Here is a 26,875-nt window from a genome sequence, read left to right on the forward strand (position 1 = left end):
AGTGATAATCTTCCACAGCATCACTGTCCCCCTCAGGCTGAGTCAAAACAGAACCAGGGCTCTTTCAAGACCCTCTTGTGTGCTTCCATTCACTGTCAGAAATGCTCACTGAAGAACTGGGCTACAATTTAAACAATAATAACACAATTTAATCGCATTGGAAATGCAAGTCTCAGTATTTAATTAATTCATGAACCTTCTTGACGAAAGTTGGGATTTTTCATTGTTTAAAAAGAACTGGGATGAATTATTTGAGAGGGATGGGGAAACAGCAGGAAGTCTTTGTCTGAAAGACATCTGAAAGCCAGAGCTGAAAGACTCTCTACCCAGCATGCACTAGGATTGGAGCAACAGCAAAAAAAATTAAATACAAAATTTAATTCACCCATTTGTAATGTAAAAAAAAAAAAAAAAAACGAGATACAAAGTGAAATGTTAAAATAATAACATTCATGGTTGCATTCAACCTTAAATTTTAGCTTCATATCATGCATATTAATTGATATAGAATATCTGACTAGTGCAATGTGTTCATTGTGCCAATACATTTTTTGAAAATCTTTTTTTTCTGTAAATCTTTAAGCACAGGTACCTGCAGCCATGCCACAAAACCTGACATGCTTAATTGTGTCCATTGAAAAGCCATTTACAGAGATGAATTGTAGACCATTAGCAGCAGTCCAGCAGGAACAGTGAGAAACCTGCGATGGTCAGCAGGGGGCTGGCATGTCAAACCCACCTCTCTGAACACAAGTCCAGGCTTAAAGGGTGCCACACAACTCCTGATTAGCATAAACACCACATGGAACCCGGACACTTTTTGAGCTTATTAGCATCTAGGCACAAAATTGTAAATGGCAAATTTGCCAAATGGGAACAAAGGTCAAAACACAGTGTAGCACCACCCCCATCTCTAAAGACCACTTCAGCAGTCTCTCATCCATTCTACTCGCTTATGCTAATTAGGAAAATATTATCTAATTACTGCTTAATTGGCTCTCTTCATCATAGGGCACGTTTAAGCCCTGAGGCTGTACTGGCCAGCCGATAAAAGGCCGGCCCACCCACACACTTGCCTCATTAGAACGTTCCTTCATTACTCACCTGTATTACATGCAGGGGGTCATTTAATCACGAATTCATTTATGTGCATTCAATCTGTGGCGTGTGAATTTGTGGCGGGTAATCCACACGCAGTACACGTCCCTCTGCATATGAGTGTAACGACAGGAAAGGACAGTAAAATATGTGTAAAATAATAGTAAAATATTCAAATGTACTTTTGGTAATCCGGAGCCATCCGACTAGCTTTAATGTGACTTGTCACAGATTCTACCCTACAATGGAGTGCTGTGGATGGGCAGTATTACAAAACGTGTTCGAGGATTTGATGTGTGATGGTGGTGTTAGAGAGCCGCCTAGGCTCAACCACTCAACCACTAGACAGTTTGAGACAATCTAATAGATTTTTTTTTTAATTTATTTTATAGGCCACAACTCGATTCCAGCTAGACGCCAGATGCAAAGCCCTGGACATTCAGGTAGCTGGCACGCTCCAGCACATAATTTTACAGTCCCATAATTCTACACATTTGAATCTTTTCAGGACACGTGCACATACAGTATACTACCTGCTAGTAATCCACGGTGAAAGCAATGTCTACCCGACACTCTCCTCGTCAGGGTGCAGTCAGTTCACCAACTCCGGCAGCATGACGAAGGCTTCGTTTCTGCAGAACGGAAGTAATTGATTGTGTTGAGAAATATGGAGTAAAGAGGATACAGCATCACAGGTTTGGTCCTCAGCACCAGGACCACGGCCAGTAGGTGTCACTCTACTTTCAGTATGAGACACCCACTCCTCCTCAGCATGAACTCCAAACTGAGGTCACGGCATCCAGAGCCTTAGGCCACGTCCATGCGGCAACGTTTTTCTCTAAGAAGGGAAAATTTCTATCCAATTTGGCTTTGTGTCCACACAGAAACAGCGTTTTAGGGGACCCAGAGGGGTTATTTGGCAGGGTCTCCATGAGGATGACAACATTTCAGATAACACTCCCGTGTGGATGCAGGATTTTTTAGAGAAAGGGTTCTATTGTGGATGGGACTAGCTACTGTAACAGTTGCACCATTCTAACTGATCCCAGATCAGCCCATAGTGAATGTAATAAAGTCTCTGTGGTTCTGTGGATTTGATGTCCGTTTCTTCAGTTCTGCGTGCAGAGGAGGCGATAGTTGCGGTTTAACTTGTGACGTAAAGCGTGTGAGTGTGTGTTTAAAAGAAAAGAATGCAGTTTTTACTTGTTACGCAAGCATTCCACTGTGGCCTGAAAACACACACACTGACTAGACTTACTGCACCTTGCTTCCAGGTTGTCCAGCAAAGTTTCTGATTAAAATTAATTTGGTGGAGAGACATTCCTCTGCGTCAGCGTCAAAAAATGCAACACAGAAAAAAACCCCCAAAAAACGACACGGAGAAGCCCCTCTGCGAAACGCAGCCCCGGGGTCTGGCACTGCTGGAGGGGATTTGGCAGCGTGTGAAACCAGGCCACTCGACACAAAACAGTCTGGAGCGGCAGATTCCCACATTCTGTACCGACACATGCTTTCTGATAGCGGCTGGGCTGTAGTGACCTCATATTCACCGCAATGCTAAAACAATGACATTTAGAACAGTTTAGATATGAAATGAAATCAAACAAACAACAACCACCCTCTGCTTTATAAGGGTCCCTCACCACTTCCAAACAAATAGTCATAATTGTGTGCATTACAAATTGTTACACTGTATTATACTACAGTATTGTACACCACTTCAAATACAACTGCACTCATCATTGTGCTACGCACTAAAAGCTCAATAATGGTTGCTAAGCAACATAGATCAGCCATATAGGTTATTAGATTACATAATAAGGTGTCAATGGATACAATGAGATGCAGATACTTCTTAGTCAATCGTAGCACAAAGACTAGCCCAGAAAAACTTTTTTCATGCTTACATTTCAGGCTTTCCTGTTCACCATTTCCATATGAGAAGCATCACGCCACTTTGCTCTACTCTACTGCACCTTAAATTTCATTGTTCCTTGAGAAGTGACAATGACAATGAAGATTTATCTTAAAAAATACTTGGCACCAAACACTGTATTCGTTTTGATCTACACATAATGAACTTTTTAATTTTCTCTTACCAACGGAACTGCTAGTTATACACATTTACTAACTCTGGAACTACCCAGTTTCTCTCTAGTCTGTCTGATTAATGCTCTTTCACCCTGTGTTCTTTCCGGTCTTTTCTGTTTTTCTCCACCGCCTGCTGTGATATGATCCCCCACAAACAGAGTTATGTCAGTTTCATCTCAATCATTACTCAGACACACATGCACACACAGAAGCAAAGGATTCTCCTCTACTACTCCCACTCACCCTGCATCAACCCACTCGTCACCCGCCTCCCACACACACACACACGCCAGGATTTGCACCACCACAAAAGGCAGCTGCATGCATCATTGTGCCGTTGCTCCAGAGGTGACGCACCCAAGGGGAGCCTGTGTGATCACTGACCCGCAGATGATTGGCCACTGGTGGGTTGGGTGGACCGCGAGCCCCTGGAGAGATCGGGCTGATGTGGATGTTGGACACGAGGTGGGACACCTGCAGTTAGGTCCAGAGTTAGGGAATTGGTGGTGATGTCGTCAGTAGAGACAGCGCTGGAATGGAGAACAGGGGTCTCACAGGAGCCCATAAATATACATCTGCTGCCTGATGCTTTAAGACAAATTATATTTTAAATGCACAGGGACAATGCATCAATGGTTTCTGAGAAATTTGCTTTTTAAGTCTAGTTCTGATTGGTTAATCCACACTGAACTTTATCTAGTATATCTGTAGTTAGGGGTGTTGAAATTAATCAGGATGCAGATGTTGACTGTTCTGCTGCATTGATGCAGATACATGATAAAGTAATAAAGTGATAAAGTGAAGTGATTGTCATTGTCATTGTGATACACAGCACACGGTGCACACAGTGAAATTTGTCCTCTGCATTTAACCCATCACCCTTAGTGAGCAGTAGGCAGCCATGACAAGCGCCCGGGCAGCAGTGTTTGTGGACGGTGCTTCCTTAACCGTTAGTCTCAGATCACAATGTGCCCCCTGCCTGATCAATTATATCATAATGATGTTGCTTGGTGACATTCTGCATAAAAATTCGAATTAAAAAGTTGTACCAGTAGTGATCGTTGTAGTGATTGTTGTGGTTTATCTGAGTACAGTGCCGCTCCGGGTATGTGCACATTTGAAATGAATGCCCTCTGAATGCCATATGCGTTTTTTTTCTGCAATTTGTAGCTGCATTCGATTGCTGTTTCTGTGGCAAGAACACATTTTATTTTACGGCATCCGAACAACGCTGGTGATGAATGCCCGTGTGAATGTCTTGATTTGCTCCAACGAGCAGAAAAACTGCTGGTTCAGACGTCCGTGAGAACAAGGTTTTAATTCTCATCTCACTGATCTGAAAGCATAATGTGAAGTAATGTAGAGAAATCGGGAATCAGGATAATCCAATTAAACCCAATTAAAATTCTAAATGTTGTGCCACTTTCCCTGCAAGACATGAAGCTGGTGCTATGTGAGAAGATTTCACTCCACGGAGGTGCTTGAAGCAAATCTTTACCTAAATGATCCTCAAATTTACACACAAGTATACAAATAGCACCACTTATAGAAATGAGACAGAATAATAACTAAAACTGAAGGTTTGTGGTTATTGTTCCTCACATGAGATGCTCACGTTAGTACAAAGGCCAGTCGATTTTCACTTGCCATACACTCAATTGTTCAATGGAAAGTTAAGAGCATGAGTTTCTCAGAAGTTATCCTAGGATCCTCTTTGTTCTCATGGTCTATTACACACCTAGGTCTTGGAGCCATCTTTTTTAGCCCACCGCTTGCTGGGAGTACAAAAAACAGGTACTCTGTTCTCTATGTCATGATGACCTTCCTCAAACATGAAAATCATCGATATTCACAATTTGAGGCGTACTTTGAAAGGTAGAGATGTACCTTCAAGAAATACATGGCCAATGGGGTTTCTGTCTTATTTGTTTCAGTGGGTTGTTTATCTACTAGTAGTCTAGTATCTAGTAGTGTAGCTGACTACATACAGCATACATAGAAATTGTGAAATGGGGGCTTCTTTTGGATTGTTTCATTTTTGTGGACTGAGATTATTCCTCCCGCACATCAGGATACTGTGTTTGACTATGTTGTTATTAATTTAATATCTCTTAAGTATAAGTACATTTAATCATAGCCTACAATGAGCAAAATTGTATATAACCCCAAGTGAAGAAGCTTAGATTTCAGATTAGTGGGGTAGTGTAAATAAATCAAATTGAGTTGAATAAAAGCCCCTTTTTTCGTCAAGGTGAAATTTGAATTAATTTCTTCACATATCCCAGAGGGAGGCTGGGGTCAAAACCAAAAGGCAAAGCATCTCACAGCACCCCTGTATCATTGCTGTGTTGCACCTCAAGGTCTCAACAGAACTGTGATCGCAGAACACCAGAAGTGGGTCCATACTAGTGGAAGTTTCTGTGTGTCAGACATTCAGATTTATGCTTTCTGAATACACTGTGTGAAGGAACAAAACGTCTTTTTCTATATCCTTGTATCTTTGTGTGTGTGTGTGTGTGTGTGTGTGTGTGTGAGAAGACTTATTCTTATCTTAGATGGAACCCACTGTTTCACAAACAGGACAGCCTGAAATTATTTTAAAATCGATTTCGGAAACCGTCTTTTGTTGAGTCTTGCTACAAACATGTAGTTTCACATTTCGAATATGTTATTTATATTATTACTATATTGTGTGTGTGTGTGTGTGTGTGTGTGTGTGTGTGTGTGTGTGTGTGTGTGTTTGTGTGTGTGTGAGCACATGTTTCACTAAACCTGCTGTGTAAAACTTTGGTCTACTCTTTGGCCCGACATGTTTGTGGGGTGCTGATTGATTTATGGACTGAGAAAAGTAAAGGCCTCTTTTATCCGAGTAACAAAGGCTGTTGCTCTGTAGGCCGACTTCCATTGATGCTCCATTGATGCCAATCTGCCGCTCTGAGGAGGGGAGGAGATGACTGGGTGAATGAGGCCAGCGAACCCAAGAAAACTCAAGAGAGGACAAAACCTTGTGTCTGCCTGCCGAGACCTCAGCTCAACCCCAGACACACTTATTATTACCTCACAGCCCGAACAAGGTCACTGAGCGTGTGTGTGTTTTAGTCAGCGAAATACATCTATTCATGTGAAAATGAATAAGGAAGGGAATATGGAAGGGTGTGCGTGCAAAATAAAAAGATGCTGATGTTTTCTAAGTCAGCTGTATTCTTTAAAGATGTCAAAGATGAAAGTGACTTAGAAACCATCTAAAGACGCAAATAAAATCAAAGTGGAGCAAGTGGGGCAGCTGTGAACTACAAAAGGCAGAGGTAGGAGGGAGGGGGCAGCACCTGCTTGAGCCAACTCAACCCCCACCCAACTCCACCCCCATCCCCCTACACACACATACACTCACACACATAGACTAGTGGTTTCAACCCCGCATTAGACATTTCAGCTGATGCTAGGATGCCTTGAGTTGTCTGGTGACACTTGTTGCCACTGGATAAAAAGACCAGCATACACCAGTCTGTGATGCAGTATAGAATGAGGTCACAATAAGGATGTTGGAATATCGGCAGAGAACCAAAAAAATATATATAGATTGTCAATAAGATGTTAAAAATACAGGGTGGGCCATTTATATGGATACACCTTAATAAAATGGGAATGGTTGGTGACATTGAACACATTTTATAAGTGGTCAGGGGTGATCATGAAAGAATAAAGTTATGGAACAAAAGTTGGATTCAAGATGGCCGACTTCAAAATGGCCACTGTGGTCACCACCCATCTTGAAAAGTTTACTTTTTTTTTTTACAGCATTTATCAGACGCCCTTATCCAGAGCGACTTACAATCAGTATTTACAGGGACAGTCTCCCTGGAGCAATTTAGGGTTAAGTGTCTTGCTCAGGGACACAATGGTAGTAAGTGGGATTCGAACCCGGGTCTCCTGGTTCATAGGCGAGTGTGTTACCCACTAGGCTACTACCACCCTACCACCCTAGTTTACCCCCTCACATATACTAATGTGCCACAAACAGGACGTTAATATCACCAACCATTCCCATTTTATTAAAGTGTATCCATATAAATGGCCCACCATGTATATTTCTCAATATTTTATGTAATAATATATTTCGTGTGTATTCATATATTGTGAATTGTACATAGTAATATAGTTTCCATGTAAGAATTTTATAAACATATCAAAATAGGATAAATGGCAAAATATAAAAATACTCCAATTATTTCCATTTTCTTATATTGAATAAACACATTGTTATACTATTTAATATATTATTATATATACTATTGCCTATGGCCTAATAAAATGGCCCAAATTAAATGAGATTATATATTGAAAAAGGCACTGCAAAAATATGGGGAAATTTCTCAAATATTCAAACATATTTACAAATGTATTGCAATATAAATTTACATTTACATTTACATTTACGGCATTTGGCAGACGCCCTTATCCAGAGCGACTTACAACGTGCTTTCAAGTTCAAGTTAAATTCTAGTATATAGCAAAATATGTTTGTTTCATATGGGTACAAGAGTCTAACCTCTCATTCTCTGACCTAATCTAGATCCTGGCTCCTGGAATGAGCTGTTGTCGAGATGTACCATCATGAAATGTACCAGAGGGTCACCACAGCCTCCATCACCATAACTGATGAAGCTAGAGGGTTCAGATGGACCAGTAGCATCATAATGGGCATACACAGAGGACCATAACTTGATTGATTGAAACCTACTCTGCACTAAGCAGTACCCTCAAACATGGACAGATCCTTTTTACAAACTTTTTGGACTATTTTAACTTCATTCTTGCCATTCCACCTACTGGCTTCTGTCCCATGGAAGGAATCGATGTCTTTCTGGAAAAATACGCACCCATATCCACAGGTTGCGGAAAATTTGACATCTATGCATTTTTCATCAGACAGAAACATTTATCCTGTTATTGCTGATATAGTGGCATGCTGGGAGATCTAGGTAAAGCCTTCAGCCTTTCCTCAGTTATAATGACAAAGATCTGTAAAGATCACAAAAACGCAAACAAAAAATATTTCACAACATGGCGGACAGGAAATGGTTTGCAGCCTACACAATATGTTTCATGTCTGATTTCTTGAGAGGTTCAATGAGACAGTGATTAAAATAATACGTTTGTAACCCCTTAAGAGTGCTTTGTGAAATGCTCATGAATGAATCACAGATGTGGAAGGAGCATGCTGCAGCTGGAGTAGTCACTATGGAAACGTGAAGGGCAAAGTTTAGGCCCAATGACTGACTGAAGTCTGAAAACTAATTAAGCAAACCATTGCCTCACACACGCACGCATACACACAATGCTGCAAGTCATTATTAGATTTGACTGACAGGCTCACACCAGAAAGAACAAAAACATCAGCAAGAGTCGTGGGCATTAAAGCTCCATCTGTGCACCATCTCTACGTCTTTCACTCAAGGCAGAAGATCCTTATCAAGACCTGAAGATGATGAGTCAGCAGGAGCTCAGTTCACACACACTAACAGGCACACACCAGATATCATATGATAAATGATAAGGAAAGTCCTGGATTCTCTGAGTGGATGGATGGACGGAGAGAGAGGTGGATGGATTGGTGGCTATATGGATACACGGACAGACTGACAGAAGGGTAGGACAATGGATGGGTGGATGGATGGATGGATGGATGAATAGGATGATGGGCGAGTGAGTGGGTGGGTGGGTAGATGGATGGACAGACGGACAGGTGAATGGATGGGTGGATGGCTGGGTTCTGTAGTCTCTATTTTAATCAAAAGCACAAAGCAACTGTGATGTTTTTGATGTAAGGCCTTCTCTATTGCATCGACACATTTGCTGGCATAACAACAGGATCACAGCGAGCAGAGAGAAGGACAGGAGAGGAGGGAGAGAGACAGAGGGAGGAGAAGAAGAAAAGAAAGAAAATACCTCCACACCAGCAGGATGATTCCTCCCCATCTGTCTCTTATCATGGCAGATGCTCTTTTTAAGGTTCACCTTCCCCTTTCACATGCATGTATACACACACATTCACACACTTCTCTTTCTTTTGTCTACAATTTAGTCTGTCCCTCCTACTGTGGCCTAGTAAAGAAATGTGGTTGGGCATTTCTTTCTTTAATTATTGTTTCAGACCAGAGAAGCATTCATTTTTTTACTCAAATTTTGTGTTGGGGTTGAGAGTTAAATTACTTGTAAAATATTCTCCATCATATCCCAAAGGCATTGTCACCTGAAAATATGTCCATTGAAAAATGCATTGATGGAAAATCATGGTCATTATAATCAACTGTTTCAGGTAGCCAACTACATTTTGATTACTACACAGTGTTGCTGGACCAAAGGACAGTCACCCCTGGATTCACATACTTCCCTTCTTAATCTGATTAATCCAACAGGATAAATCTGGACTCATCAGACCATATAACCTTTTAGTAATTGGCTGGACAGTTTTCCTCCTTTGATTTATTTGCTTAATCTGGGCCAATAATCAGACTCAGCGCATGGACATTTTATTGGAATATGTCATGATGCTTTAAGAAATGAGAAGGTATTCTTTGCATCAGTTAAGATTAAATAGCATTTTGGCTTCTAAAACATATTAATCCTGTTTATTTAATCACTAACAAATGAAAGGATGTTGTCTACTATTTGATTTTAATCCTGGTGTATTTGTAGTTTTTTCCTAGGCCGTCCCTGCTTTAAATTGTTTAATATGGAAGTGAGTGAGTGAGTTTTTATCAAGGTAAGTGATGGGTGAGTGAAAGGCTGAATGTAGGTGGGTGTCCACCCTTCAAAGCACCTCCATCACAGAGAGAAAGAGTCAGAGGAAGAGCAGGAAACTGTCATCATCGAAACTGTAAAATGTACCTCAAAAATCACACACACACACACACACACACACACACACACACACACATGCACACATCATCTATAATTAGCTCCATCACCCACGAGTGCCTCGTGCTGTCATGCATTTTTGTCAAGCATCAGCAAATCTAATTTCCTGATGCTTAAGAGATTATCTTCACACACATGTAGAGGTTTCTGCTCGAGCGGATGTGAGCACTGAGCTTACGGCACACCCCCCCACTGCTCACGACAGAAAAGAAAGAACGCACACATTTACTTTCAATGACGCATTCTGAGATTCAAATCAGTGTTCGTTCTCAGCTTTTCTTTTGCAATGTTCTCTGAACATAAAGAAAAATAATTAGAGCTTCAAAATCATGAAAAGCCTGCTAAAAGACATTTGGTAGTCTTAAGATTTGCAAAAATTAGAAAATTGAACGCGGCAGAATAGTCCCATTGTTGCAAGGAGCGAATCTCCTCTGAAAAAACATAAATGCTTCTTCCTCCATGTTCCCGTGTCCAAACGAATCAATTTTTGCAAATCCAATTCCATTTTTGTTTTACATCGGTCTACTGATGAACTGATGAACACAAGCTCTCTTCCTTGTCCATGTGAGTTCAGGTGAGCTTTTGAGGTGCTGTCTTGGAAAAACTGAGACTTCTTGGTTGCTGTGCACCATCTACCATGTACACTACAGTTCAAAAAATTGGCATCAGCTACAAAACACCCCCACAGCATGATGCTGCCACCACCATGCTTCACTGTTGGGACTCTATTGGACAGGTGATGAGAAGTGTATGGTTTTCGCCACACATACCGCTTAGAATTATGTCCAAAAAGTTCTATTTTGGTCTCATCAGACCAGAGAATTCTACATCTCACCATCTTGGAGTCCTTCGGGTGATTTTTAGCAAACTCCATGCAGGCTTTCATGTGTCTTGCACTAAGGAGAGGCTTCCATCAGGCCACTGTGCCATAAAACCCCGACTGGTGGAGGGCTGCAGTGATGGTTGACTTTCTACATCTTTCGGAAGGTTGTGAGTTCGAATCCTGAGCCGTCAAGGTGCCACTGAGACACTACTGAGCAATGCACCGTCCCCACACACTGCTCCCTGGGCTCCTCTTCAGGTAGTTTGTGAGTGCATTGTGAGCTGGAAGGTCTTATATAGACAGTAGTGTGGTCAATCAGTATAACCTAACCCAGCTGGACTCAAATGAAGGCGTAGAACCATCTCAAGGATGATCAGGGACCATGGGATATTTTTCTTTGTAAATAAATCTGCAGTAATATCAACAATTCATTTTTAGCAATACATTTTTTTAATGTATTGCTCATCTCTCTCATCTCTCCTGAACCTCAATATTTTCCCCTTCGAATTCCAAGGCTATTACATTTTTATCCTAATATACAGATTCTAGTTGTACCATCCACCTGGACCCCTTTGGATCTATGTTGATAAATTGGACACTCTTCTCAGTACATCTTCCATTGAACTTTAATCCTCCTTGGAGACTTCAAACTCCCCCAAGACATGCTCCAGCCCTTATGTCTTCTTCATCTTCTCTATTTCTTTAATTTGGAAAAACCAGTTGGAATTTAATGCACAATAATGGAAATATCTTGGACCTAGTCCTCAGTCGTCAATCCCCAGCTACAGACATCAGCATTCACATCTATTTTTTCTATTAAATTAAAGTGAAGTGATTGTCACATGTCACAGCAGCACAGCACACGGTGCACACAGTGAAATTTGTCCTCTGCATTTAACCCATCACCCTGAGTGAGCAGTGGGCAGCCATGACAGGCGCCCGGGGAGCAGGGTGTGGAGACAGTGCTTTGCTCAGTGGCACCTTGGCGGATCGGGATTCGAACCGGCAACCTTCTGATTACAGGGCCGCTTCCTTAACCACTAGGCCACTTCTGCCCTGCACAAGGCCACTACTGCCCCGTTCTATTCTTCTCTATCATCTCCTCATCCATTGACCTTCTCTATTTTCTATCATCGAAACCTGAGAGAGAGAAACCCGCATTCTCCTTACCTCTCAAATGCTTTGTGCAACTTCTGCAACCAAGATCTCCACAAATTGAACAATATATTTTCTTCCTTACTCAAAACACCTACTCCCGCAGCACCTACTCCTCAATACCTGTGGAAAACTTCTTCTCCTTCATCACATCCCATCATTAATAACTCCATAACATCTCCCAACAACCTTCAAAAGCGCTAGAATCATTCCAATTATTAAGAAAGCCACCTTCAGTCCTTCAGATTATTCCAACTAAAGACCAGTCACTTTGACCTTTTCTTTCACATCTAGAGACTGAAATTCTTGCCCATTCTTCTTTGCAAAACAGATCCAGCTCAGTCAGATTAGATGGACAGCGTTTGTGAACAGCAGTTTTCAGATCCTGCAACAGATTCTCGATTGGATTTAGATCTGGACTTTCTAACACATGGATATGTTTTGTTTTAGACCATTCCATTGTTGCCCTGGCTTTAAGGGGCAGTTAAGGAAGCTGCCCCGTAATCAGAAGGTTGACGGTTCGAATCCTGATCTGCCAAGGGGCCACTGAGCAAAGCACCGTCCCCACACACTACTCCATGGGTGCCTGTCATGGCTGCCCATCACTCATTAAGGTGATGGGTTTAATGCAGAGGACAAATTTCACTGTGTGCACCATGTGTTGTGCTGCTGTGTATCATAAGTGACTATTGCTTACATTATTATATTATATATGTTTAAGGTCATTGTCCTCCTGGAAGGTGAACCTCCGCCCCAGTAAATTTCTCAATAACTTTATCCCTGACATGTCTGGTGTGTTCTTTGGACTTCATGGTGTTGTTGCTCCCAATATTCTCTTAAACAACCTCTGAGGCCGTCACAGAGCAGCCGTATTTATACTGACATTAGATTACACAGGTGCACTCAGGCAATGCCTATGGCCAACTGACTGCACTCAGACCAAAGTCGGCTGAATAATTACGCACACCCCACTTTTCAGTTATTTATTTGTAAAAAATGTTTGGAATGTATGATTTTCGTTCCACTTCACAAGTGTACACCACTTTGCATTGGTCGTTCACATGGAATTCAAATAAAATGTTTGTGGCTGTGATATGACAAAATGTGGAAAAGTTCAAGGGGGCCGAATACTTTTGCAACCCACTGTACCATCTATAATTAGCATACTCCATACGTTACCCAGAACAACCTTCAGAACCCAAATCAGTAAGGTTTCAAAAGTGACTGCTCTTCTGGCAGGAAAGCTGCCCCCAATACACTACAATATGAAAATCCCCTGAGATTGGATTTATAGCACTTAAAGTACACTATTAACTATTGCATTAATAAAACACTTTGGTATATCACAATCAGAATTAGAAAAACTTTATTTATCCCGGAGGAAATTGTTTATATTTTTGGGTAGCACACTTGATTCTAATACACTTTGTCAAGTTAAGCATTAGTACAATTAGTGTACTTAAATGTATTACTGAGACAAGTAGTGCATTTGTAATATACACAAAAATATTGTACTATAAATGCACTTGGTAAACATATAGTTTTAATGTTCCATGCTCCATAATGTTCCATGCTCCATTGACCTCATACAAGGTCAATGTGACTATTTAGTTTACAATAAAAAAAGAGATGGGTTACTCTAAATGTCATAATAAAATGGTGCATACACCAATTTCACAATGCAGACATTGCATTTATTTCCAAAGTATTCTATAGTTTGCCAATAGATACATTTCAGGCATGTAGAGAACAGATGAATGGGTATGGTATGGGAACTTTGGTATGGGTATGAGGGAGAACTTGTGCAGTTTGTCATTTTCATGTTTTAATTAGAGATAACGAAGGTCGGCAGCACCGCGGGTGACAACAGATCTGATGAAGAAACAGAAATTCAGCAAATTATATGAAAGGAAATTACTTTAGTTCAATGATTTATGAGATTAATACAGCACGTGATTAATTTTGTCTGTGTATGTACTTACAGGTTGAAAATCCATTTCTTGGGACAAAGACAGGAAAACTTCCGACTTTGAAACTGTTCAAACAGACATTGATCAAAATCTTGACATTATAAAAAAAACTTACAGATAAATATATAAAAAAATTCATAAATCAATAAATACCTTCTGCCGATATCTTGACAGCATGCTGCTTACATAAGTGCCTCATGCTTACGTTCAATTCAGAGATAGCTTTCATCACATCTCTAAAAGGAGGGTGTGGGTTTAAAATTGTTCTCGGTATGTTTGCAGACTTGGATGAGTCCAAGAATGACTGAGAACTCTGTGAAAACAAAATATAAGTGCACATAGAATTACAGTATATGTCACTACCATACATATAAATACATGTACATATACAGATACTTACTGAATATTAATCTTATATAAACATAAATATATACATACTCATATACAGATATGTCCAGTTTTACATGAAGAACAATACAAAGGAGCTACATATAAAACCCCATCAAGTGCCATACATTGGTTAATGTAATAATTATATATCTAATTTGGTGTAGTTCTCCCTTGTGCCACCAAAATAGATCTGTGATGTCCAGGCTTACTGATGCCTGGACATTAGCAACTGATCCTTTAAGTTCTGCTGTAAGATGTGAGCTGGTGCCACCATGAGACTAACTTTCTTTTCCAAATTTGGGACATGGGCATTTCGGAGACCAATTAAGTGCCATTTGCAGCCTGGTCAGGTACAGAAGACACTGCCACCAGGGGATACCATTGCCATGAATTCTCAAGCATCCCCATGTGGGCCTTCTTTACACTACCTACTTTTCTTACTTCCAACTGACTTGACTTGTTGCCTTTAAGACACACACCTTCTCAAACAGGAAAAAACATGTTCTTCTCTCTGCCCATCAGCGGCACATCTGTTACCTGGATGAAGCCTATTTTGTCCTCAGCTAGTAAGAGCTGCTTCAGTTTGACGTCCTGGTCCCTCAGTTGTGAGATCTCCGTCTGCAGTTCCTGCAAAACTCCCTCGGCCTCCACGACAGCAGCCTTCTTCTGAGATGCGATCATCTTCTTCAACTCGGAGCGCGTCCTCTCGATGAAGTTGGTCAGCTCCGAGAAGACCCTCGCAGCCTCTTCTGCCGCCGTCTGTGCAGAGCACTATGGCAGGAAAGAAGGAAGCCCATACTGGGTGACAGCAGCAACTGCGCTACACACATGACGAGTATATTTATTCATTATGAGGATATGACGTTGTATTCCAGCTGTAAGCTGCTGCCACGTGTTGTTAGCGATGACGCTGACCTTGTAGGCCTCTACAGCGTTCCGCACTGTTTCAACCTCTCTCTCTCGCTCCTCGGCCCTCCTGTGAACTTCTGCCTGGATCCCCCTCAGCTGCGTCTGTGTGGAAGCAAGCTGTGTGTTAATCTTTGAAATGAATGGCACCGGAAATCGCGCCGCATATCATGATCCACAATGAAAGCTTGATTCCCTGTAACTGCGTGCTTTCGGGGTGCCACTCCCTGTGTTTGGCGCTACTTTAATGCTTTGATTCTTTCTCCAACCGTTTCATTCTCATTAATTTTACGACTTGAAGGGGACTCAGGGGATTTTTTTTTTCCAGGGGACATTTGCAACCTCGGAGAATGTTTTTAAGATGTAAAATATGACATGTTTGTTCACAATTCTATCCCCTCCCCCAGTGCGCCCTAACATTCCCCCAATGGTTCTAATTTACCATGTTTAACATGTTTATGAGATATTGACCAGAACAGGACAGCGTAAAACATGCCATGAGACTCATGCTGACTGGTGCTGCTTTGCACGTCTTTCTGGTTATGCAAGGCAGCATAAAAAACTCCAGTATAGGCTACAGCCTCAGCAGCTTCCAAAGATATTAAATATTAAATTACCTTTCTGTCTTTAATTTCTGCAGCAGCTGATATTGTTGCATGCCCTCGGTGCTCATCCATCGCGCAGAGACAACAAATGCACTGTCGATCGAAACGACAGAACACTTCCAGCAGCTTCCGGTGATGCTTGCAGATGTTCTCCTCAAAGTTTTGCATGGCTTTTACCAGCTTGTGCGTCTTAAAAGCTGGCGATTTATAGTGAGGCTGGATGTGAGCTTGGCAGTAGGAGGCTAAGCACACCAGGCAGGACTGGACAGCTTTGAGTTTTCTACCAGTGCAGCAGTCGCACTCCACGTCCCCGGGTTTGGCCCAGCTGTCAGCAGGAGGAACCAGCTGACGTCCTTTGGTCCGTACCTTCTCCACAACCTCGGCCAGCACGGTGTTTTTGTTCAGAGCCGGTCTCGAAGGGAAGATCTGCATGCAGTGAGGGCAGCTGTAGACTTTCTTCTTCTGAGTCCTGCTCCAGTAGCCCTTAATACAGCCCATGCAGTAACTATGGCCACACGGGATGGCCACTGGGTCCTTCATTAGGTCCAGACAGATGGAACAGCAGAGAGGGTCGTTCTTTACTGCAGCTTCGGCCATTTTGACCTCTTCAGCCAGAGCAGCCACACTAAACTAGGATCAGTTTCGTTTTTCCAGACCTCTGTGTGGGAGTGGCTTTTGAGATAGAAAGTGAAAGGTACTCAGAGATAGCAAGTGCTTCTGATACGCTGCAAAAGGAGAAAACACATGTTTTACATGCAGTCACACAGTCTGTCAGTTTTACTCCGTGGTGTCAAATGCTTTTTATCCACATTAAATCACGTTTGCGCATATAAAACCGAGAAAAAAAGTAAAAGAGAAAAACCCATTTCCCTGGATAATGTAGTGAACACACAATAAGTGGATTTGTTCGTTCGTGGACAGACACAATGTTTTATTAATTCAACAGTACAAAATACAGCCAAACAATGACGTAATTCTAGTGAGGTTACACTAAATCTGAACCCATGCCTTCATTCACCAATATATTAAGAATAACATTAATAAAATAATATTAATAATAATCACAGACAGGGGGATATAAATCAAGTAAGATAATCATAGTCATTCCACACAAATCTTGACAGAGGACCTGTCCCCCACCCAAAACCCAGGGTAGAGGGGCTGACTGAATGTGGTTTTGACCCTGTGGAGGAGGGTCACAGTGTCACCAGAGACACTGTAGAAGGCCAAACGTCCCGCCCTGTGATTGACGAACACTCCTACTATTGAAGAGGATCCAGGGGGGATGGGGATGTCGGTCCTGCTATTGTCGTGCCAGAAGGAGAAGCCCTGCTGAGAGCAGCACAGCTTCCAGGACTGCTGATTCCGGCCGAACCCGCACTCATCTGTGCGTCCCTTTCGAGGGACTTCCTTGTATGATATGGCAACGTTGACGATCCTCCCACTCCACTTGACCTCCCAGTAACAGAAGCCAGACACCCGCTCTCGACAGAGCACCTGAGGGTGCCCCTCAAAGCGCTCTGGGTGCTCAGGGTACTTCTGGCTCCTCCGTTTGTAGGTGGCCACCCGGCCTTCTTCAGACAGGAGGATGTACTTCTCTACCGTGTTGGGATCCAGGGTGAAGGAGCAGAAATCTGACCACAGTGAAACACAAAGGTTCTTATTTGGAGGATCAGAGTGATAATTTATGACGAGCTAAAATCCAAAAGGAAATTATGTAGATTTGCATGATGTGCATGTGTGTGTGTGTGAGGTTATATACACTTTAGAAGCTCCTCTCTTGTCTTAGGCTCCTCAGGTGGGACAGTTCTTGCTGTAAAATGTAATCAAATATAAATTATTTGGTGCAGCTTTGTAATACTCTTATATTGAGACATCACAATTGCTCAAATGTACAGGAAAATGTACAGATAATTACAAAGCAGTTCTTTCTTGCTTTTTCCACTAAAGAACAGGTTAGTTAAACTAGTGCTCGGTATGTGCCATCAGCACACTGCTCCATTTTCTGATGTGCTGGCATGCCGGCTCTTCTGTGCACTGTATAGGCATAAGTAATGGGACACTCCACTTAATTATTAAACTCACAGAATTCTAGCGCGGCACTGCAAGGATCCCTTCATTTGGAATCAGTCAGAAATAAAGTGACATTTCTTCCCTGCTAGGAACCGCAAGTGGTATTATTGCAAAGTGGAAGAGATTATGTGAGGTTTCCCAGAGGCAACAATGTGCACAAAAGTCACCAATGTTCTGCGTTGCTCTGGGCTTTGGAGCAGGGGACACATGCTCTGGGAGGCGATAATTTGGCACTCTCTGCCAGTCGGAGGGACGAGTTGGGGGGTATGGAGGACAACCTGTGGACAGCTTCATACCGATGCCAATAGAGGCTTGTGCCACGAAAACTCCAGTAGGTGCGATGCTGCATGTCTCAAAGGTTTTGACCACACGCTGTATCAGTGCTTTCATGATTCTGGACATGCTGGTTTGCCAAGTGTAAACAAGCGATGTCCGCTATGGTCATTATACACACAAACATGTACAATAATTATATAGTACGATTGTAGATCTGTGTCATTTCACTACCAGTACCAAATAATGTGTGTGTGTCTGTGTGTGTTAATGGGTCAGTATACTTGGTTGTGATTATGACTTACTTTCTGAGAAGCCTTCTTCAGCTCCTTGAACAATCCAAATAGTTTTTGCTGGTAAGTGGGGGGAAACAAATCACTCAATAATAAACCAGAAATGGATGTGGCCAGATGACAGGCGACAGATGACAACCTGTTGATATTTCCATAAATGTCTGACCACAGAGCTCTTCCAGGCCCTCTTTCAGTTCGCCAATGCATCGCCTCACTTCTCCAAAATACCGACGTGAGCCGGCAACCGCACTGGGTGAAGCTGCGGAGCCACAGTCGACCTGGAAGGGCGGAAGCAGAATGGATCCAGCCTCCAATCTAATGTGCAACAGGGAGGTGGAACTGTTCTTCTTACAGATCTTTGGGGTAATGTTACCTGAGGGAGGTGGCTATGATCCTCAGCGTGTAGGAGCTGTACCAGCTCAGCGTTTTTTCCACTCTCCAGCCATTTCAAAAGACCTTCAGCCTGAGTCACAGCAGCCCTTTGCTGATGTCTGATCAGCTCCTGCACCTCTGAGCGCCGTCTGTCTATGCAGCTGGTCATCTCAGTAAACATCTTCTCACTGTATTCCAGAGCTGCCTGTGCAGAGTGCTGTTGAAGAGCACACAGAGAGTGAGAGAGTTGGTTTGGCAACGAAGATCTGGTGGAGATGCTACTTTGGGCTCACCTGCAGGGACTCCATGGCCCTGACCTCCTGCTGCTCCACCTGTCTCTCCAGGAGCTTCTGTGGCAAAAAAAAAGAATCTCTATAGTCAAGTAGGTATTGAAACGTTCTTATTCATGAGTTCCTGTAACATGGACATCTCCAGCCAGGATCCGTACGGCAGATTGGAATTACTTGAGTTGATGGATCAACTCTATTCTGTTATACTAACAGATTGATCTTTTTCCTTGCAATCCATCCGCCTAAAGTTTCCAAAGCACATTGCGTCAGGATGTCAGATTGCAAGGAACAAGTAGGCTCCCCTGGATCTAAGTCCTATATTCAGCTGTTAAATTCTCCAACGTGCGCGATGTGCGGATGATCTGCTGGGCTGTACCTGTCCCTCAGACCTTCCCAAAGCAGCTAAGACGGCATCACGGCTTCGGACTTCATCCATCGCAGCAGAGGGCTGGAACATGGAGGGATGGTAACGGTTCTCGTTTGGTTATGTGCAGGTTTTGATCAGTTTGAGTTTCATTTCTTGTGAATCAAGAGTGTGCTAAAATGGAGGAGGAGTTGTTTGGCACAAACAGGTCTGAAATGAAATTTCATCCCCATACATGCAAAAGCAAATTACTTTTAGACCTCTTCAAGGGAAAGAGATGGGATGTACCAGAAAGATGTTCATATTAAGTCTCTCTTATGTCCTCTGCATTTCACCCATGACCCTTAGTGAGCACACAAGGACAGTGTGGGGACAATAGCAACCTGCTTGCTCTGTATCACAATGACAATCACTTCACTTTCATTTAGTTTCTCACCTCTTGGCACTTTCAAATTTGCCCTGCTTCCAACACATTAATTGTACTGACTGTTCATATTAAAATGTATTCCAGTCACAGACATAATAAATAGTACTTATTTCACCTGTCAGTAGTTTTAATGTGGTGAATTCTCATTGTAAATCATGATAATGTTAATAGAGCCGGGGGTACAAAGTGCTCTCTGTTTCCCTGCTGGAGTCTGCTGTAAATTTTATTCATACCAGTAGCCACTAAGAAACTCGAGAAGGGGAAAGTAAAACTTTACTCAGTGTTCCTCTGTGTTCCAGAGTGAGACTGGGACATTTTACAAAGGTGAATGCACTTTGTACTTACTGAAGGCTGGAGGCGATTCATATAGTTTCAGAATCCATTGCATCATTCGGTTTCCTTTCTCTCTAAGCCTTTTCTATTCCCCTCCCCTTGATACCTGTGATTGGTCTGTTGGCGCTGTGCTGCTGTGTGGTACACAAGACAATTTATATTTTCCAGAACAGACAATTCGGAAGAATATTACAGATTGAGTCAAAACATTTCCTATTTATGTACCCATTGCCCAAACGAAACGTTTATCCTAGCGATGTAGTTCAGATACTTGACCCTTGACCCTGAGCTCTCATCTCCATGCATTTACTAAAACATGTATGCAAACAGGGGGTGTGTATGTGGATCATTGTCTATCCATTGAAGAGTTAACAGATGGGATCCGTAAGTAAGTTTCCACCCTTATCTCCTGTTTGCCGAAGTTAAAACCCACAGTTCAGCACTAATGAAAACCCCACAATGCCCTACAGTAGAATGTGTGGTTTGAATGCCAACTAAATTTAATTGAAAATGCAGCGGCATTACTTCATCCAGTGGCTATAAAATCCAATGCATTGAATGCTGATCCCAGATCAGTAAACAACAAACCCTTGGCTAGATTATTTTGGCTGGACAGTTTTATTAGGTAATCAAAAGAAGACTGTGTGAAGACAGTCTGTGCCTGTGTTTTATCTTTTTCTTTTGCCCAGATAACCAGCATTGGCCAAAGATGTCAGTTCACAAAAGGATTTACTGATCATTAATATCAGTGTCACTGTGTTCTTTCAATTGTTGTGAAGGGTTAAAGAAACTGAGCATTTAGTGGGGCAGTGGTGGCCAAGCACTTAACCGTCCCCACACGCTGCTCCCGGGCGCCTGTCATGGCTGTCAGCTGTTCGCCAAGGGTGATGGTTAAAAGCAGAGGACACTTTTTGTTTTGTGTGCTGTGCTGTGTATCACAATTACTTCACTTCCACATGATGTTTTTTGCTTATGCAAATGTAAAACTTTTAATTGCCAACTGTCAAAAATACACCGTTATACACCCATAATATTCAACTTAAAACAGAGACATGTGTATGAGAGCGAAAATCAGGAGCCAGTTGGCCAAAATGATCATGACTGAGATGGAGCAAGATACATTTACATTTTTTAATTTACAGCATATATCAGATTCCATTATCCAAATCGACTTACAATCAGTAGTTACAGGGACAGTTTTGCTCATGGACACCATGGTAGTATAGCAGCTACTACCAGCCAGGTTGAAACTAATTGTCTCTTTTCACCATATAATAACGATCCTAGTACTGCAAGGCTTTTGCAAAACCCAAATTATCTAGACCCAAATGATAGAGGCAAAGTGTGCAATGAACAGGACCCTTCCAGTAGTTCTTAGTTCACTTCTAAAATAGTGAGACATGAGACACATATATAGTGCATCCACATATTTGATTTCAAAGCACATTAAATAGCATGCTAAAAAACATACCGTACCTTGAATATAACCTGTCTATGCTAACTTCTGTTTTCCGTTTGGGCTTCCAGTGAGGACCTCACAAGGTCCAAAGAGCTGAAGAGTGACAGTGGTTGTCTGTCTCACCTGCCCTCTTATAATGTTCTGTCACACAGGCAGGCTGGGGACTCTGTGGTCTGGTTAATTTTAGGGCATTTGAGACTGGCCCCATTAGCAGAATGCCTACTCAAGGCACACACACAAAAGATCTTTTGCTCTTGAATCAGTTTTGTGGTGTTCTGGCCACCTGGTCTCCTTTCAAATCATATGAGTTCATGTACTTGAACAGTTATTAACCAAACGTTTTCTACCACTTTATAGCCTTATCAGGTCCACTAAAGCTGCCCACCCACAGAGGGCAACATTGTGCTGCACCTACGAATACGGGAACACAGCACATTCTTCATCCTTATGTGTGGCTGTACAGATGCAGCAGCATCTGTGACAGACCTGGTGCGTGAGTGTGTGTTAGTGTGTGTTAGTGTGTAATGTGCATTTGTCTACGTTCCGGCAGAGTCCCCTGTTGAGTGTGGGATTGTGTGCGTTCTCGTTTTTTTTTTTTTTTTTTTTTTTGCTACATTGCAGCAAGACCTGATAGGTCATTTGTCTTCTGCAGACATGAACTTGCATACACAGAGCCGAGAAATTTGCTCAGTTAAGTATGTATCTGCCGCAGAGAAAGACACAAACATGCAGGTGCTGCTGGGAGCAAGCAGCTGAAGACGGACGACGTCTGCTCTTAGCATTCAGCTCATGCCTGTGAGTCGGGAGGAGGTAAAAGTCCATTTAGGCTCGCTGTAAGAGCACAGTCACAGGCCGGCCTGGCATGGCGTGATGAATGTTTTATTGGACCAGAGGGAGGCTGAGTGGTGAGCGACCAGTTGGGCTCCATAAATGAGTTTTTTTTTCCCTCCTCTCGCTTCAGCCTCCCTCAGTCGCTTTCAGTCGTGTTTCTAATTCCCTTCAGACCTCCAGCCCCCGTGCTGCAGCTTTCTTCATTGTGCCTTTTCTCGCATCCACCTTCCTGGAACTTCTGTTCAGAAACAAGGATTATATAACTCATAGAGAACAAGGAATTTGAACTACGGTTTCATGCTTTGCACTCATTCCATACTACAAGGTTAATTAATCCAATTAATCATATTTAATCCAATCCTACTTTAAATCCCTTATTATTGGGAGGTTGCTGAAATGCATGTTTCAATGCATGGATGTCAATTTGTTAAGTAAATTTCTCATCACCCATTGCTTTACATCTTTGCTGGCAGTCGACAAATCAGACTCAACATCTGGGGAAATCATCCTTAAATTCAGATTAATTTGACTCATCACATCACTCCTTGCAATCTTGCGCCTCAACCTGATCACATGGTGGAAAAACACAAATTTTGGCAAATGTTGTATCACCAGTTCACAGAAGCAGCATTAACCATGGGCTTTCTTTCCACAATTGTAAAGGATTTAAGGAGTACTTATATAGAGGAGTCTCTATATAAATCTGAATCTGACAACAATTCACAGTTGTCAGATTCACTTGTTCCCCAATGAGAGTTGGTAAACATATGTTTGGTTTGGTAAAATTTACTACTGGTTCCAAGACCCTTTCTTTTATTGGTATAAATGATGAGAGAAGCCGTTCTAAAAATGAGAACATACAGTGTGTTTGATTCAATGTTTGAATACTTGTACAGGTTCAATATCCACTGACTGAAGTTCAGCCAACTCCCAAAATGTGACACCCATCAGCTCAGGCCAATGAGCTCTCTGATGTGGCTGTCAGAATTATCAGGCTTCTCCTCGGTCCCCTTTTCTCTTCTGGAACAGTGTTCATACGCAGCCATGGTGTCATTTGTGAGGCACTATACAGAAATATCAAGTCAAAGATGTTCCTTTAATCTGCTGCAGAGGAGTCCCAGTGTTCGGTTTCCCGGCCAATCAGTCTTGTTCTTCTGAAGGCAAATCCCACAGCTTCTCCCTACTGCCAGCATCGGGAAGATCAGAAGGGGGTCTTCAGGGGCCATGCACCCTTCATTTTGAGACATAAAAGGGGGAGGAAGTCAGGAGACCAGTTTCAGGTCTTGTGTGTGAGCGTGTACATGATTTTGGGCGCACAGAGGAACATGCCTCATCAGCACACTGTTAAATCCTTCCTGCAACAGCGCTAATCAATTAGCATCACTTCCCCCAACGGCGTGGGTCAATACTCAGCCGTCTTTCTCACGGTCCCGCAATCCTGAGAAGCTTTGTCTTGTCCCACTCTCCTTCTCATCTGATCTCCAAACTACAACCCTTAATTAACCTTGTCTGATTACTAATGACAAGTAGCATTAACTACAGCGGCTTGATTTATTCAATCACCACAACAGGTGCAGCACTTGAAGTCAATAGATAATTATTTTTTAAAAAATGGTAGTTAGCTGTGTCTTGAAGGAAAAAAAAATAGTTAACTAGTTGTGTGTAATTTTTTCTGTTCCCCAGAACACATTCAATTTGGATGAGCCTGATGATTGACAGCTTTCATGCACACTACTAACTCATTCTGGTTGATTTAAACCAGCAACCATCAACAAGTCACATCATTAAAGATCTTCTTTGTTCCCTTATTTATCTGTTTATTTAAAATACATCCACATCTTACAATAGTGAAAAAGTTACACACTCGGCTGGTAACGCTGTGCTTAGTGTCAGTTTGAAACTAGTGCCCTTACAGTTTGGGTGTCGGTGAACGTGGTGCTATAGCTCAGCAATTGTGCAGACTGGGGATAGAACGACTGTAAACCTGATTTATGTGCATATGAGTCCATAATGTCTGGGGAAATAAGGAATTCCAGCTGAGCTGGAAGGAAAATATCTCCAAGGTATGAAACAAAAATGCACACATGCATTAATCATACGTGCACACACATATTATTGTATGTGTGTTTTTATTCTGTATGTATACAGTACAACAGACAAGGAAAGGGACATAGGATTCCATTTCACTCTCTGGGTTTTAGTCATATTGTCCTCAGGGTCTCTATCGTTCCTTGTTTCTCCTGATACCATCATTTCATTCCAGTCTCTGAGCATGCATCTGACCTTCAGAAACTCCTAGCAACTCAATAGACAAACCACCCCAGCAAAACCCCTAACTCCCACAAGCCCCTGGGGCCAGATGTTCCAGACAGGGGGTGCTCCTCCAATCCCATCCAATGGGAGCAGACTGAGAGCAGCAGATGTTTCAGTGTCAGCCAGTAATAGCTACTGGCACCGGCTGTATGAGGAGATGATACACACGCCCACTCTCTTTTTTTGTACCCAGGATGCCCCGCCTGTGGCGGTGGATGGATTTTGGCCAGCATAGACGTACCATGGGAAAAGTGGTGGTGAAGAGCCGGCCGGATAAAATATTTTACAGTGAGGATGAAAACAGCTTCCAGGACTAAAACACCACAAGTACAAAAAAAAATAATGGTCGACAAACAATAAAGTATGAAATTCAAAAGTCTTTGTTCTATTGCTGCTCATCCGTGGACAGCTGGATGCACGTTGAACAGAATCTGTTCAGTCACATCCAGCCCAGTCTAATTAATTACACCAGCAGCAGCAGCAGAGGAGCATCCAGCCAGCTGTTTTCTCATCACACTTTAAACCAGAGCGACAGACAGACTGACAGAGAGCGAGAGAGAAGTCTGCCAAGTATTCTAATTGTCAGATATCTGGTTGATTATAAAACCAACCATCTACACTACCAGTCAAACGTTTGGATGCACGTACTCTGTGGAGGTTATAGAGACTAAGGTGGAGACCATTTTGAAGAATCCATTGCAAAAAAAAAAAAAAAAAATGAGAAAGTGAAGCATGTTTGATGAATTTCTTTTTTTCAGAGTTGCCTCTTTTTACCTTTATGGCTGCTTTGTTCACACCTGTCATCATCAAAAGCTGCTTCATGAGATGCTCATTAACATGAGTGAATGATATGTGTTCAGTATAATCCTTCAGGACTGTTGGAAACCGTCCCCGTTCTAGAACTTAAGTTGGTGGAGAGAAGCCAAGTGTCTTTACTTTAGTCTTATAATGTAAAAAAGGCAAGACCCATAAACGTGTAGGTGCATCCAAACTTTTAACTGGAAGTGTTGACATTGATGTGTCTCATGCATGAATTTAGTAGCCAAAAGAGCACATTATCATGCAGGGGTGATAACAAATAATTAGCCCAGTACATTGTGCACCTCAAAAGTGTGTGAATATCTTGGATAGTGGTACCTTGTTGTCCTACTTGAATAAATAACCTTTTCTTTGTAGAGTTTGTGATTATGGTTCATAATTTTTGAAAATGGATTACACAGAATTACAGTGGGCTGAATTATTTCAGTATTACCTACATAAAAAAAATATATTCACAATATCCAACTTCTGAAATGATTGATTAAGTATTACGTAGCTGATGGGTTGACACTTTTCATTTTTAAATAAAATTAGGAAAGCACATAACTTTATTCACATATTCACTTTATGAATTTATTCACATTTTTTAGATGCTCTACCAAGGATTGTGCATTTCAGAAGGAACTCAACATGCTTCCAATGTCATTAATAACTCAAAGAGCCAATGCTGGAGGATGCTGAGGAGAAAGAGGGAGGGATAAATAACTCGGTCTCTCGTTCTGCCCTTGTCTCTGTCACTTCCCCTCCCTCTGTTTTGGAAATGCAAAGCTGAGTACTGACAGATGGTCTCCAGTGAAACAAACACACACACACACAAATATGCATATGCAGATCTGAAAATGTTTACAGAGAAATGTATACCGTATATCCAAATCCGATCTTAGAGGTTTGACCTTGACTGACCTGGTGTCACCTATAAGGCCATTCTGCATGTGGAATACCTGCCAATAAGCAACTAAAAATAGAAACACTGCAGCACTCATACTGGCAACTGCTGAGCAGGGATCGGGCGTGTCAGTGAAACGACCTTGTGGGCGGATCCTTCCTCCACCCCACAATCAAAACAATC

General features: G+C 42.1%; 2 protein-coding genes across 2 annotated transcripts; both read right to left on the reverse strand.

Moving 5' to 3' along the window:
• Nucleotides 1-13,614: 13,614 nt before the first annotated feature.
• LOC114786400 (E3 ubiquitin/ISG15 ligase TRIM25-like) lies at nt 13,615-16,605 on the reverse strand. The gene is made up of 6 exons (XM_028973509.1): nt 15,972-16,605; nt 15,364-15,459; nt 14,986-15,219; nt 14,212-14,371; nt 14,071-14,123; nt 13,615-13,960 (listed from the first exon to the last, which is right to left on the reverse strand). The coding sequence occupies exons 1-6, from the start codon at nt 16,554-16,556 to the stop codon at nt 13,907-13,909; spliced, it is 1,182 nt and encodes a 393-aa protein (XP_028829342.1). The 5' UTR covers nt 16,557-16,605; the 3' UTR covers nt 13,615-13,906.
• Nucleotides 16,606-17,060: 455 nt separating this feature from the next.
• LOC114784920 (stonustoxin subunit alpha-like) lies at nt 17,061-19,696 on the reverse strand. Its single transcript, XM_028970833.1, has 6 exons — nt 19,637-19,696; nt 19,264-19,320; nt 18,972-19,187; nt 18,765-18,876; nt 17,722-17,772; nt 17,061-17,593 (listed from the first exon to the last, which is right to left on the reverse strand). The coding sequence occupies exons 1-6, from the start codon at nt 19,694-19,696 to the stop codon at nt 17,061-17,063; spliced, it is 1,029 nt and encodes a 342-aa protein (XP_028826666.1).
• Between the last annotated feature and the right edge of the window lie 7,179 nt (nt 19,697-26,875).

The sequence above is a fragment of the Denticeps clupeoides genome, chromosome 1, assembly GCF_900700375.1.
Source record: "Denticeps clupeoides chromosome 1, fDenClu1.1, whole genome shotgun sequence".
In the NCBI taxonomy this organism is placed as follows: Eukaryota; Metazoa; Chordata; class Actinopteri; order Clupeiformes; family Denticipitidae; genus Denticeps; species Denticeps clupeoides.